This window comes from Capsicum annuum, chromosome 3, assembly GCF_002878395.1.
Source record: "Capsicum annuum cultivar UCD-10X-F1 chromosome 3, UCD10Xv1.1, whole genome shotgun sequence".
NCBI lineage: Eukaryota > Viridiplantae > Streptophyta > Magnoliopsida > Solanales > Solanaceae > Capsicum > Capsicum annuum.
Genome location: NC_061113.1, coordinates 1,105,808 through 1,120,499, shown reverse-complemented (window position 1 = coordinate 1,120,499; position 14,692 = coordinate 1,105,808). Strand labels below are relative to the sequence as shown.

At 35.4% G+C, this 14,692-nt stretch overlaps 1 protein-coding gene, 1 long non-coding RNA gene and 1 pseudogene across 2 annotated transcripts in view; 1 reads left to right on the top strand and 2 right to left on the bottom strand.

Annotated features, from left to right (window-relative positions):
- Positions 1 to 251: 251 nt before the first annotated feature.
- On the bottom strand, positions 252 to 7,513 carry LOC107865683 (annotated as a pseudogene).
- Positions 1,765 to 3,197, top strand: LOC124896931. Its single transcript, XR_007053291.1, has 2 exons — positions 1,765 to 2,584; positions 2,949 to 3,197. It is a non-coding gene; the product is annotated as an uncharacterized LOC124896931 (long non-coding RNA).
- Positions 7,514 to 8,576: 1,063 nt separating the features above from the next.
- The window catches only part of LOC107864461 (transcription factor bHLH129-like), a 9,215-nt gene continuing 3,099 nt past the window's right edge, over positions 8,577 to 14,692 (bottom strand). Inside the window, exons 2-7 of the mRNA XM_047410279.1 lie at positions 13,448 to 13,513; positions 13,165 to 13,233; positions 12,075 to 12,194; positions 9,745 to 9,810; positions 8,996 to 9,064; positions 8,577 to 8,660 (exon numbers count right to left, since the gene is read on the bottom strand). Of these exons, the coding sequence (XP_047266235.1) occupies positions 8,577 to 8,660; positions 8,996 to 9,064; positions 9,745 to 9,810; positions 12,075 to 12,194; positions 13,165 to 13,233; positions 13,448 to 13,513 (474 nt within the window). The remainder of the gene's footprint in view (positions 8,661 to 8,995; positions 9,065 to 9,744; positions 9,811 to 12,074; positions 12,195 to 13,164; positions 13,234 to 13,447; positions 13,514 to 14,692) is intronic.

Below are 14,692 nucleotides of genomic sequence, written 5' to 3'. Positions count from 1 at the left end.
TTTGTTCCAGTCATGGAGAAGATGAAATAAATCAAAAAAATGGATTCTTGTTCAAAATGGAAATATTATTGGAACTGTCCATAATCGGTTCATACTATAGAACCATATCACATCCCGGATCTAATAAAACAGGATGAATTGAGACAATATTTTGTATATACTATTATCTTGAATCTATTAACCATTTCTTTATTTTCTGATCTCCTGGAGAGAAGGATCTTGTTATTTATTAACGACTTTCTAGATTATGAAACCATAAACTAATAATTTTTGACTTTATTGTTACAATGAATAAAGTTCAGCGATCATACCTGAAATTAACTCATATTTGGATGTAATGTAGCAACTCATTCAACTTACATATGTCCTCTCTTATAGGATACAAAGAATGAATAAGAAACCAAATAATACATATAATCATTAAAGTACCCTGTTTAGTTCTTTATCTTGCACTTAACATTGCCACAGTCAATCGGTAGTAGTAGTCCAATATAAGAGGTTGGATGTCTCGACTATCAGCACAATAGACATGAGCCCTTTATATACTGTACACTACATTAATAAAACAACTGCTTCATTCTTAATACCGCTCCACTCTTTAGCAGCAATTAGCTAAGAAATGAATTCCATCCATTCTGTTGGTGCTTTTGCTACAGCTGTCAAATCCAAACACAACCTCGTTAGTTTGGGATCAACATAGAGAAATTAAGCGAAAGAAAGTATTGTCTAAAAAGAAAGGAACAATATGATTGTTGTGGTTACAGGCACATGGTTGACTCACAGATGCCAGTATTAACTCTCCTTAACTGTATTAAACTTATTGATTGCACATAAAGGCACGTAGATAGTAAGAAACAGCAGATAGGAGTTTGTTTCTACTTACTCCGATAGTTATGAGGTTTATACGGTCGTATCCTTCATTCTCCTCCACCTCCTTCTTAATTTTCTCACCTGAATCCTTCAGAGATCTCTTGCTGTACAACAACTTAATCTGTTTCAGTGTTGTGATAGCTGCAAAGCTAAGGGGAATCTCCTTGAGCTCGCTACACTTTTCTATAACTAGCGTTTCAAGCTGGGGAAATGAGTCTTCTGAGGCTTCCCAAGTTGAGATACCTAAGTTCACCATTTTCAAGTACTTAAGTTTAAGGAACTTGATATCTCCAAGGTACTAATTTCTGGTGAAAATGTCATAAGTAGGCAGCTCCCGTAATTGGAGATACTCCAGGCTTGGTATTTTTGCAATGAAGGACATCGCATTTTCTATATGCATCCTGAATAGTACCAACTTCTTTAAATTTGAAGGCAAGTGTAACCCGGATAGAAGGATGGCAGTGTCAAAGGAAAGGCGAAGATGGGTAAGACTCTCCAATTTGAGACTAATACGTGCAAAATATTTTGAGCCTTAAGAGAGATCTGAAGTTCATGAAGATTGGGACACCTCCGTAATAACACATTCACCCTATCACCATGATATCTAACCCCTCTTAGTATCCTCAAATTTTCCAATTTAGACGATTCTTCAAAGATCCCTGTAGACACGTAATTTTGTCCCTTTCCGATAGTACTTTTTACCCATTTTTTACCTTATCCTACCGTATACCCTCACCCATGTAACTACATCCCACAAAAAATACAAAAACAACTCTCAACAAAATCCCTAACAAACTTTTATTCTTTTTAACATCTTAACAACCCTTTTCAATTAAAAGAAGACACCTAACCCTTATCCCTCCAATTAAAAAACAACACCTCACCACCCCTCCATTTCTTGTCCACAAAGGCAAAAAAGATAATAGATATACACAAAAAAGAGAGGCCCATAGAATATTGAGGGGACTCCCTTCTTCCATTTTTATACATACACAGCTTCTTCTCCAAAGGGGGCCCAGAAAAAAAAAACATCATCATCATCATCGTCTTCAAGAAAAGAAGACGCCATATTTGCCTCACCATTCACTGACCTCACAGAAAACACACAGAGAACACGCACCATCGTATTCTTCCACTGTACACGTACACACTCACCTCACCGTACGCACATACACAGTAATTAAAAAGCAGGAGAGATGAGGTGATTAGACAGAATCAAGGGAGAGAGAGACGCCTTGAACAGAGGGAAGTCAGTCGACGCCTGAGTTTACCCGATGAATTTCTCGCCGGAATCAGCCACCCTCCACCGGAATACAACAGCTCATCACCAAAAGTGTCATCCCCGATCGAAACCAACAAAACCGGTTGAACCCGATTGTTATGCGTCGATTCTGGCGACAACTCGCCGGAAATCGACATAGTTCAGGGCCGACTTAGGGTTTTGACATTAAGCTCCACCACCATAAGAAGCTTAAAAATAAAGCCGCTGAATTCTCTTTTACTGTTCGATCGTTGTTACGATTTAGTGGAGTTTTATGTCCTTGGTGGTGTGTCATCTGTTCATGTTTTCTTTTTGAGTTATCGTGGTTTCTTTTCGAATTTGATTTCGGAGGATTTTTGTGCTCGAATTGGTTCATAGTCGAGATTTTGGTGTTCGTTGAGGTTCTCGGAGCGGCTCTCATCTTTCTTTTCAAGTTAATCGAAAGCTTTTGAGGTCCAATTCTCGACTCTACTCTCTTATTATCTTTATGTGTTTGACGATGATTGGTTGGGAATTTTGTTGATACTTGGTGTTGTTTATCTAAATAGCTAGTCGTTAGTGTGAAATTATGTTGATATGGCTTGATAACTATTTTCATGTTAAAGTTCATGTGTTAAAATGAATTTTGGGAGGGTTTAAACATGATGAAGTGAATTTGTGTTAATTTTTGGATCTTCGATTGTATTGAAATTGTTGGAATTGTGATAAACCGAATCTAGTAGGTAAATGCTAAGTCGGGTAGGCAAATTTTAGGAATGGTGTTTTATTAAATGTTTGAATGTGTGTGTGAATAATTCTTTCTACTTTATCGCGCAAGATTTGAAGATGCATTCATTCGCCTGGGAATGCCTCGAGATTATATTGTACTTATTCACTGGGGAATGCCCTGAAGTATTATGTATGCAAAGAAGGCTCGTGATCAAGGCCCGAGGCATCGGGTAAGACATTGGAGCATAGTATTAGGATTAATTTAGAATAGGATTTATATTTTTCGCATTTTTCATTTTGGACTGTATAATTGGACTGAACACTATATTTTGGACTTGTTTTGTTTTGTTTTGTTTGATTGATTGTTTTGTGTGGTTTATACATTTGTAATGTTAAATTAGCCGATATGCTCCACCAAGCGACCGTGGTCAAACCACGGGATCGAGGGGTGCCTAACACCTTCCCCTCGGTCAACAGAGTTCCTTAGCCGGAATCTCTATTCGCGGATCAGTTTCTAGAGTTTTGAAAAGGATTTTCCGAAGGTGACTTGGCACACCGGATTATGCCAAGTGGCGACTCTGAATTTAATTATAAAAATTCTTTTCGGAACAAAATTTTCATTTTTTTTGTCGCTTAATAATAAAACCCTTTCAAACCTAAAATTAACCCTTTCAAACCTAAAATTAATCTTTTGGAGTATGAAAAAGGGGTGTGACAATCCCGTGGTTATCATCTTCCAAATCAAGTTCAGCATTATAAATCTCAACATGCCTTAATTTTTTCATTTTCCGAAAAGACGTGGTTAGCAATGGAGACTGGGCATAAGAACTCACAATTAAAGTTACAAGATGGGGCAGATGTGGTTCTGGATGAAAATGGAATTTATCTGCCTCAACTGCGAGGTACTTCAGGTGAATTAGTGGTTTCAATGTAGTTGACGACAAAGCTCTCACAAAAAAAGAACTCAAATCCAAGACCTTAAGAAGTCGCACTTCACTAACCTGACGGAAGGGGTTCCATAGAATCCCTTTACTAACCTGACAGAAGGAATTCCATTCAGACTTTGTGTCATTTGTCATTATCAGTGACCTCAAGTGTTGGTGGAAAGGCTTCCATGTTTTGGATCCCAAATATGTAAAATTGGAAAGATCTTTACTGAAACTGAAGCTCACTCGACTTCCCTTCCATTCAGAAGGTTGAAACTGGACATGACGCCCCTTCACTGCCAGCATAAAATTTTCTTCTCTACTCTTCTCCAAACAAAAGTGAAGCACTACATCATGAACCTGACAATATTTGACCTTACCATTATATCCTCTATTTGAAACCATTACCACATTACTACTAATGAGATCCATCAAGAAATCTTCAGCAGATTCAATATCCTGAACGAATCCTTCCTCAATCCATAGACTTACCAATTTAGACACTCAAATTCTTGAGTCCTCCCGAAACATCCCCATGTAAAGAAGACAAGGCTTTAAACAATCTGATAAGTTATCAAAACTCAACTGCATAGTCGCCCGATTATATGCTTCAGACTCAGGATCAAGATAGTGAAATAAACCATCTTTAACCTTATTCCACCAAGATTCTTCCATTTTCCTTTTTTTGATTATTCCAGCTACCAATACAGCCACTAGAGGCAATCCTTTGCATTTTTCTGCAATTCTTTGACTCACACCTTGTAGTTTAAGTGGGCAATCTTCCGTTTGAAACCCTTTTTTATGCAACAATTTGCAACTCTCTTCCGTTGTGAGGAATGGAAGGTAATAAGGATCAGTATGGTACTTGACTTGCACACCCATTTTCTCAAAAATCTTCTTCATTTCCAGTTTCACTAATACAATCAAACATAATAGATAGGGAGGTTTATTGAAGATATCATCTTCAGACTCAGCATCGTCAACTAAAACAGCAAGACAAAATTGTACCACGTTGTTAGCAATGAACTGAAGTTGAGTCTCCAAATATTCCAACTTCTCATGCTTAACGTAACATTTATCTATGTGGCATACAAGTATCTCAAAAATCTCATTTTCTTTTGAACTATTTCCATTTTCTTTATAAATTGATTTTTTTCAAGCGAAGACCTTTCCCATTCCCTGTGGTACTTCAGTACATCATTTAGATTCTCTCTGAGGCAATCCATATATTCTGACAGATCAGAACCATTAAACTCAGAATTGTAACTTAAACTGGTATCACCTTTAGTGAATGCCAACAAAGGTGATTCTAGCTTTTCCAGATTAAGGTTGGGAATTCCAACAAAATCCCAGCGAAGCATTTCCACCATCATAGTTGCAGTCTTTGTGAGTATGACTGTGTAATCAGGCACATGATGATACTTTATAAAGGTTCTCAACAATCTTAGATCCATTTCAAGTTTCTCAATTTGATCAATCTTGAAGCTATCTAGATCACCTCCGATCTTGATCCTTCCTAGGTGATCTAACATTTCCTCAATTTCATTTTGATCCATCTTCCGCAGATAAAGTAGAAGATTCCTGCAAGTTCACAAATCTTACGATATTAGTTTCATTAAGATGAACAACATATACTCTTTTGAAGCTATGTTAATGCTTGTTTTCTGAGAAATTGCACAACCTTTCAAGAGATTTTGACTTGCAATACATAATTCTCTTGTGGTTTCAAAATTGACACGAAACAAACTTATGTTATTGTCTAGTTATAGTTCAATGCATGCTATTCAGCCTTTAAAAGAGGACATCTTTATCCCTTATACCATAATGTTGTTATTTTACATAGAAAACTATACTCATATTTAATTGGATTATCAATCGAATCCAAGTTTTCATCATTTTATCATGTAGTTCATGGCTCTGAAAAAGAACAACATCAACAAAATATCTAGTGTAATCAGTATGGGCAAAGTAGAATTACGTAGACCTTACCCCTTCCTTTGTAGGATATAGAGGTGGTTTCTGATGGCTTTAACTTGGCCTTAAATCACATCCATGACCTCCAAATTCAGGTGTGCATAAGTAGGTACTTAAAACTTGTATAAAACTAAACAAGTAGGCACACATGTCCTATGTGACATAATACACATAGTACGCCATGTAGGACAAGATTTGCCAGCCACGTAGGACGTCACATAGGATATATGTGCCTACTTGTTCGACTATATACAAGTTTATGTGTCTACTTGTGCATACCCAAAGTTTGAGGTTATAGATGTGATCTGAGGCCAGGTGAAAGGGCATGTTTATGTATTGTGCCAAAACAAAATACAAATAACACTTTCTTTTTAATAATTAAAACAATCTTCACAGTGTGAAATGAAATAATTTTTATTTTTAAACCTTTTGCTTGAACACCAAATGTTTCATCCCTCCCCATTTTAATATGTTAGACTACTTACAAAAATCACTGTTTTTCCATTGAAATTTCCATTGGTAAATGTTCAGTGGCAAAAGAAAATATAGTAGTGTTTTCACAAGAAAAAATTAGAAAGCTTCCCAGTGTTTCAATTGAGAATCTGTTTCCCACCGTGTGTTTTCCTATTGAGCTGGTTCGGTGAGAAATGAGTGGGAAAACCATGTTTCATAACACAATTTCGCATTGATTCGTGGAGAGATATGTCTCGGTTTCTAGTAGTGTTGGTCTATTGACATGGAAATAGATTAATAGCTTGTTTATATATATAGTTGTTAGAAAACGGGCAGAAATAAAGCAAATCACAAGCAAAAAGAAAACAAGAACACACATATTTACGTGGAAATCCTTGCGGGAAAAACCATAGGCAGAGGTAGAGGAGGTTTCACTATGAAAGGAGAGGAGTACAATGTGGAGCAAAATAATTTCTGAATACCCAAAACAACCCACTAAATGGACTTATATAATACGTGCATACAAATAACTCCTAGGCCCCCAAAACATAAAGGTCCATACTGTGGGGGCGAAGGCCCGATCCCGGAGCCCACCACTGACCCCATTGAAAATCACACATGGGTCTCACCCCGAAACTTTCATGGCCGGACCAACAAAATTCGGGTCACAACTCGAAAAATAGTTCGTGTTGTATCATAGAATATTGACTGTGTTGCTTCCTCTCTTTTCATAGTGCCACGCCTCAGTAATATGATGAATAAACTTAAATACAGTATTGGAAAGAACACGACCTAATAATTTATGGAGAAGTTGACTTACAGATAACAAGTGAAACCAGCACCGAGAATTGCAAATGCAGTCTATCTGCTCAAGTCTTGTAATTTTGTCTTCTTGATCTCTTACGCCTGTTTAGTATCTTCAATTTTCTGATCCAATCCTAAAAAGAAGCAAACATATACTTAGACCAACGGAGATTAATATTCTGGACAACAATCAATGAATAATATTCTGGAGTCTTCAATGATGAGGTCTGCATTATGGCTGCTGAGAAAAAGAGAGAAAGCAGATAGCACTGAAGGGTAAAGGGTGAAAATTGTAGTAGCTGGAAAGTAGAAGTAGGTCCCTTGGAAACACTCCATCAGCATTATTGATACCTAAGATATTTTGTATTCTTGCTTACTAAAGAAGAAGAGATAACCCCTGAATTATGTCCAAAGTTGCTACGACACACTCCAACTTCAAAGGGTCCTATTACCCTCTGAACTCAATTTTAGCGTATTTTTGTCACCCTTTTATACCGACGTGACCCCTTTATTATATAAAAAGGGGACCCACATCAACTAAAAAGGTTGACAAAAATATGCTAAAATTTAGTTTGGAGATAATAAGGATCCCGTGAAGTTGGACTGTGGCGTAGCAAATTTGATCATAATTTAGGGGTAATAGATGCTTTACTCGAAAAAGAAAGAAAGTTTTCAATAGTGATCTGTCATGTAAATGAAAGAAGAAAAAAACAATACATTGTAGCAGATAAGATAACGTGGGGCAGTAGTGAAAAAGATTTCAATATCTGCCAAACAAAATTTGATAGCTGTAGGTTCAATAGAAACCACAATCTTCCTAAAAAGAAAAAAAAGAAACCACAATCCAACCACAAATTGCAACATTCAACAATAACAAGACTTCAAAATTTTAAGTGCATAGACATAAAAATTGATGGAAGGTGATCACTGATCACTGAAGTGTAATGTTTACATACCTTTCCTAGCTATGCCCAAAGATCAGATACTCTATCCCTTTGAATCCGCAACTGTATCCCTTATAATCTGCTATTCTATCTCTTTGATTATTACATCATGTCTCTATAATTACAAATATACTACAAGATATAATTACATTAATATATACAATATTCGCCATTAATTCATAATCTTTGAGTTGTTCATCATGCTAACAAAGATTACCTGAAGTTGGAACTCTCTAAGATGTCAAGGGCAAAAGCGAGACTATCCACTGATGAAAGGTGTAATATTAAATGAAAAATCTAATTAAGTGCAATATCGATTAATTTCAGACGGTTATATATGGCCACATTTGACCCTTTTTGCCATTTATAATTATCAAAAAGTGAAATGGAAAAGTAGATGTCCATCATCAAGAAGTGATCACCATGAATTAGCTTTATGAGCTTCAAGATAAGAATCTAAAAAATAAAAATAAACCCAAACTGTATTAAAAAGTAGACATGTTAGAGGTCAAATAGTCCAAAACAATCGTATACGTGGTTTAACTGAAAAAAGAAAAAAGAACAAGAGACTTCACTTTGCTTCCTTATGTACAAATTTGAGTTACTACGAAGCAACGGTGACAAAGATCCTTTAGGTTAATCTTCTGCTAAATGCTTCCTCCTATTTTGCATGCCACTGTTGTTGACTTGATGTCTTACATCAATTTCTGTATTGAGACGCTGCACAAGAATAAGAAAATATGTAAAAGTATATATATCTACTACTACACTGATTGTTTGGTTTGTGTAAACACTGGGTGGAAATATAAACTGTGTTCCTCGGACTCTCCAAAATTGTTGCTGCACCTTTGTCAGATCTTCCTAATATGCATAGTCTTTGGAGGATCCGACATATACCCAACACTATTTTTGAAGAGCACGAGCAACGTAGAGTATAAATATTTTCGTACATATCAAGCCATACTTGAACAAAATAAATACTCATATCTAGGTTCTCAGGATAGGATCAAGTAAAGCTACAAAAATAGAAAGGATGATAAATTTATTCTACATACCTGAACTCGATCTCGAAGGGTTTGAATGTGCTGCACCGCTATTTCCAGCATGTCAGCATAGCTTGTTTGCTGCAACAAATTCACAAGAAGATTAAATTTGCAGCTCAAGCATGTTTCAAGAAGTGACAACTGAGAATATACTGTGAAGAGGAATATAAAAAAAACCAAGCATACAATCAAGATTACGGAAAGATACCTTTTTCTTTCCAGACCCTAGACTGATAGTTGAATAGCATTTATAGAAGGCAATAATCCAATTAAATAGATGTCTTGGAAGTACCATTTTCCACTTCCAATTTACTACTATTTTTCTTTGTTCCAAGCAAAAATCTATAGTATATGAAGCACTTCATAAACAGCTATGCTCATAATCTCAAAGATATACCAAATGATGGAATTAAAAGTTAATTTCACTCCTTGTTTGTACGAGTGGCGGAGCTAGAGTTGTAGCAACGGGTTTAGCAGAACCCAATATCTTTGGTAAAGAACCTCAGTATTTTTGTATGGAAATCTACTGAATATGTATACATAATTTATCCGGAATCCAGTAAGTTGTCTTTTATAGAATCCAGAATTTATAAACTCAAAATTTACATTCACCTCTGGTTTGAACTTATAAAAGAAAAACTTAATGACACTCCCCCTCCCCCGAAACACCCTAAAGGCATTTCTCATGATGTTTTTCTTTATCAAAGATGTTAAAATGAAAATAAAGAGAAAATACTTGGTAGATCCAAAAATAAGTACACCTTGTCCATGTTTGGCACAAGACCTTGTAACTTCTTTAGCTTCCCACCTATTATGGTTCTTCTCATCTGCATAAGATAATAAACATAAAATATATTCACTACCACATATTAGCACAAAAATATATCTATGATGATCCAAATTTTGGAAGAAAATGTCATGCCTCAATATCTAGTTCAGTCGTGAGACCAGTACTCTGTGCCTTAACTTAATCGAACAAACCTGCTTGACCATTCTATCCCAAATGATACATGTCATTCAACATTTTCCAAATCCAATTTATTTAGTGTAAAGTTCCAATTGTATAATATTCCAATATCAAATATATTGACAAACTGCTGAATTTATAATGAAAAATGAAAGTATATACCCAACTCTGCTATATCCATGAAGCTTCTAAACAGACTCAAGGGGCAAATTGCTCAGGAAAAGCGCCCCCCCCCCCCCCCCCCCAAGCTTAGCCAGGGCCTTACCGCCTGAACCAGCAAGATTTATGACTACTTACGCCTTTGAAAGGTCCACTTACACTATTGATAAAGTCCCTAAATTCACAAGGCCCAGCTGTTTTTTTATATAAGATCTCAAAACAAAAAAAGAACAAATAAATGTCGGACTAAAACAAATAAGACTCTACAAAATAAAAGCGGAGGTGACCAAATCACTGCTGGAGTGAGGGGATGATCTATCTCGTAATCTGCTTGTCTGTAAAACTTGTGCCTGCATTGACAAAAGATGTTGGTCCCAAAAAGATGGAAAGTCAGTACAGCACACATGGATAAAAGCAGTCAGAGGGGAGCTTATGTTGAGGACAAACACTAAAATTATATAGGAGATCATAAAATTGCTATTACTTGATATAAGAAGAAAGCACTGGAAGAAGTTTCATAAGGGAGGGATAGCAGTTATCTGTGGTGCAATGATATACCACACATGGGAAGGTAGAAAGTGAAAAAATTTTCAGAAAAGGAGCATACAAACCACAGAAGTAGTTAGGCTTACTAGATGGAACTGCCGGAGGCTTACTCTTCTCGACACCCTTCCAAGAAGGTGGTTGCCAAGACATCTTTTTGAAATTCTTTTTTGAGTTCAGAATCTTGAAAATGAAACAACAAATTCACTAGTCATCTTGATGTCAAAAAATAACATAGGGATAATATGTCTATCCTTTTGTTCTAAAATTTATTTTCTAATTGCCACGAATGTAAGCAAATAAAAACATGTAATCAATTGCTAGAAATTATTGAAAAGCACCTCTACTATGCAATTCTTAAACAAGACTCAAAGAATTCGTTCATGGTTAATGTAAGCTCATGCCCTCCAATTAAACTCACATTAAGGCTATAAGGGGTCGTTTGGTTGGAAACAAGTTATCTCGAAATAACTGATCCCGGGATTAGTTATCCCACCGTGTATATGAGATAACTTATCCCATCACTGTGGTATAAATGGTGGGTAAATAATACCCGAACTAACTAATACCCCCAACCAAATGTACGCTCGGAATTACTATTCCTTATACCTCACACCGAACCATCCCTAAGATTTTAATGAACACCTTTAGTAAGAACACGTCTTAACTCATCTCAATTAGAGCAAAAAGTTTTTCTCCAATCCACGTAGTTTACTTCTCCAATCAACTACTACATTCATCAATTCAAAATCATCTTTTATAGTTTCTACGGTCTCCCCAACTTTAAAACATTAGATTCAATTCCTTTGGTTTTTAGAATCTGTAGTTTGTCTAGGTTGTTCATGGTGTTTACCATCTATTAATACTGCTCATCACGCTGCATGATCTTGGGACTTCTTACTTCCTTGCGAGCCATGGCTGTCGCACATAGATAACATTAAAATTGGCACCAACATTCGGATTGACACCTCAACTTTGCCAATGACCAAATAGACATCTCTATTTGACACAAGTATTTACTAGAATTCACTGAGTCGAATTGTCATTTAAAGATAGTGGGTAATTCACTGGAAGGCTAGCATCGGCTTCACCTATTATTACCTTTTCTCTTTTAAACATAAATGGAAACTCTTTAACTTCATACTTCTAAGTTTTTCCAAATTAAATGCTCCTGTAGTCATATAATGACATGCCACATTTATGAGCACAAGTTCTAAGATACTTTTTGTATTTCATGTATATTTTTCTTATGAGTTAAAAATTTTCTTTCTTACATTTTATTCTTATCAAACGCTGCCATCTAAAATGATATAGAGGGAAGTAAAAATTAATTGCTACACTAGAATTGACTTTTTCTGTTCTTCCTTTATTTTTCGTTAAAAAGACAGGAGTCATGGAATAACTTGAGAAATAGAAGATCACCCTTTCTTCAATGTCGAGTCGATGAGTTGCATAACTGCGCTTAGTGCTAATTTTGTGAGGAACAGACTCCCCGGGGATGTGCAGCAATCTATCTAGAGACGCCATTTCAACCTGTGCTGTCTGAGACAAGCCAAACTGGAACTGATTGAGTACTTTGCCAGTTTTATAAGAGATAAGCATTCAGTACCCCCTTGAACTATGACCAAAGTTGCTACGACATACTCCAACTTCATGTGGGTCTATTACCCCCGAACTCAATTTTAGCGTATTATTGTCACTCTTTTGTGACGACATGACACCTTTATTACAATAAATGGGACCCACATTAAAGGTGTCACAGTAGCTAAAAAGGTGTCACATTAGCTAAAAAGGGTGACCAAAAAACACTAAAATTGAGTTCGGGGGTAATAGGACCCCTGTGAAGTTGGAGTGTGTCGTAGCAAATTTGGTGATAGTTTACGAGGTACTACATGCTTTACTCGTTTTATAATTATACAATCTTTTCCTGAAGGTAACAGGTATATGTACAGAGTGTAGTAGTGAAGTTATCAAGGGAAAAATGTCAAGGAAGTAAATCTATTGCCATTGTCATGTTCAAAACACAGACTCCAAACAGTGAAGGTTTGTGTGCTTTCTGATTATCAAGTTAAAATTAGCTGGAAGAAAGATGAAATTAGATTAGAATAGTAGGGATAGAAGAATGTCAATAGAAGAACCAAATCATCTACTTTCTCAAAGATTTCAAATAAGTGTACTGAAGAATAAAATGTTTGAGATTTTGAAACAGTAGGAAGTGCAACAAATCATACAGCTATCCAAGAGTTAGCACTCTTAAGATGGGGATATAACAACAACGACAACAACAACAACAACATACCCAATATATCCCACAAGGTGGGGTCTGGGAAGGGTAAGTGTACGCAGTCTATACTCCTAGCTCAGATGAAGTAGAGAGGTTGTTTCCGATAGACCCCCGGGTTAGGACAGAGATAACAGTTTAACCAGCAAACAAACAGAAAACATAAAAGCACACAACAAAAATGGGATGCCTAAGTGCATGTAACAGGATAAGATAAATTTATTCACCCACCTGAATCTGATCTTGAAGGGTTAGAATGTGATGCACTGCTTGATCCAGCATGTCAGCGCCTTTCGCTGGCTGCAACAAATTAACAAGAAGATAAAATCTGCAACTCAAGAAGTGACAACGTAACAGAGAAATTCCTGTTAAGTGGAACACAGGAAAAACATGCTATATGATCAAGATTGAAACAAATTTATATAAATCATCATTATCATATCATATCATATTTCATGTTATTAACATGAAAAGATTGCAAGTGCTTGATGGATCCAAAAAATAAAAACTATACCTTGTCTGCGTCTGGAAAAAGAGCTAGTAACTTCTTTACTTTCCCACTTATTCTGCTTCGTCTATCCTGCATAAGATAAGAACAAAATCTTCATTATGACATGTACAATAGGGATCCGGCTCCTCCCCGTTTCCACTTTTTCCAAGTTCATACCTTGATTGATGACACGTGGCATAGTTCATTTGAATTGATAACATTTAATTGTTCCAAAGTTAATTCCTAACTATGGTTTACATAATAAATATATTATATATGTAATTAGTTCCAAAAAATTTTATATTCCCACAATCTTAGCAATATATTATCTTCTCCATAAATAATTAGGTAATAGAAAATCTCTTCAGGTGAAACAATACCTACATAAAATAGATTTTATTACGCACATAAGCAAAATAAATGTTAGGCATAATATATAAATATGACCTTAAACTTGACACCAAATTATAACTTTGACAGTGCACAAATATGACCTTTAACTATTCAAAACTCCACAAATATGACCTTTAAATGAGTTTTCACTATTATTTTTTCATTATTTTCGGCTCGAAGATTAAAATGACATCTAGTTTCTTTTGTCATTGCGGAAAAAGAGCAATATTGAAGATTTATTAATTAGGTGAGTCAGCCTCATACGAAAAAATCGTACGGTTATGTATATATATTATAAAGCAGGGGACGAATTTAAGTTATATAATATATCTAAATATAATTTATTTAAATATTAAATTAAAGATAGAAACTATACTAATAATAAAAAAAATTATAGTTTTAATAAAATGGTATTAAATTAACGTTATTCAGGATAGTAGTAGTAGTATATTAAATTAACGTTATTAAAATGTTATTAAATTAACGTTATTAAATTAATGCACGGGCAAACCTAAGTGGTTGCCATGGGGTTCACCCGAACCCCCTTGGTAAAAAAAATTACGTTTTATATATAAGGTAGAAAATGCATATTTATATACGTATATTAATGTTGAACCACATGAAACAAGGCACTTAGATAGCCAATGGTGTTATTTGCTCTTCTTGGGCACTTCCTTCAGCCTACTGCGCGGGCTCGATCCTTGCTAGTGGCTGTTTTTTTTTTAAATTTAAAAAAAAAGCTAGGTGCTGCTATAATAATAATAATAATAATAATAATAATAATAATAATAATAATAATAATAATAATAATAATAATAATAAAATAAATAAAAATAAACAATCCCGTTTTAACACGAAAAGCAAAACTTTGACAGT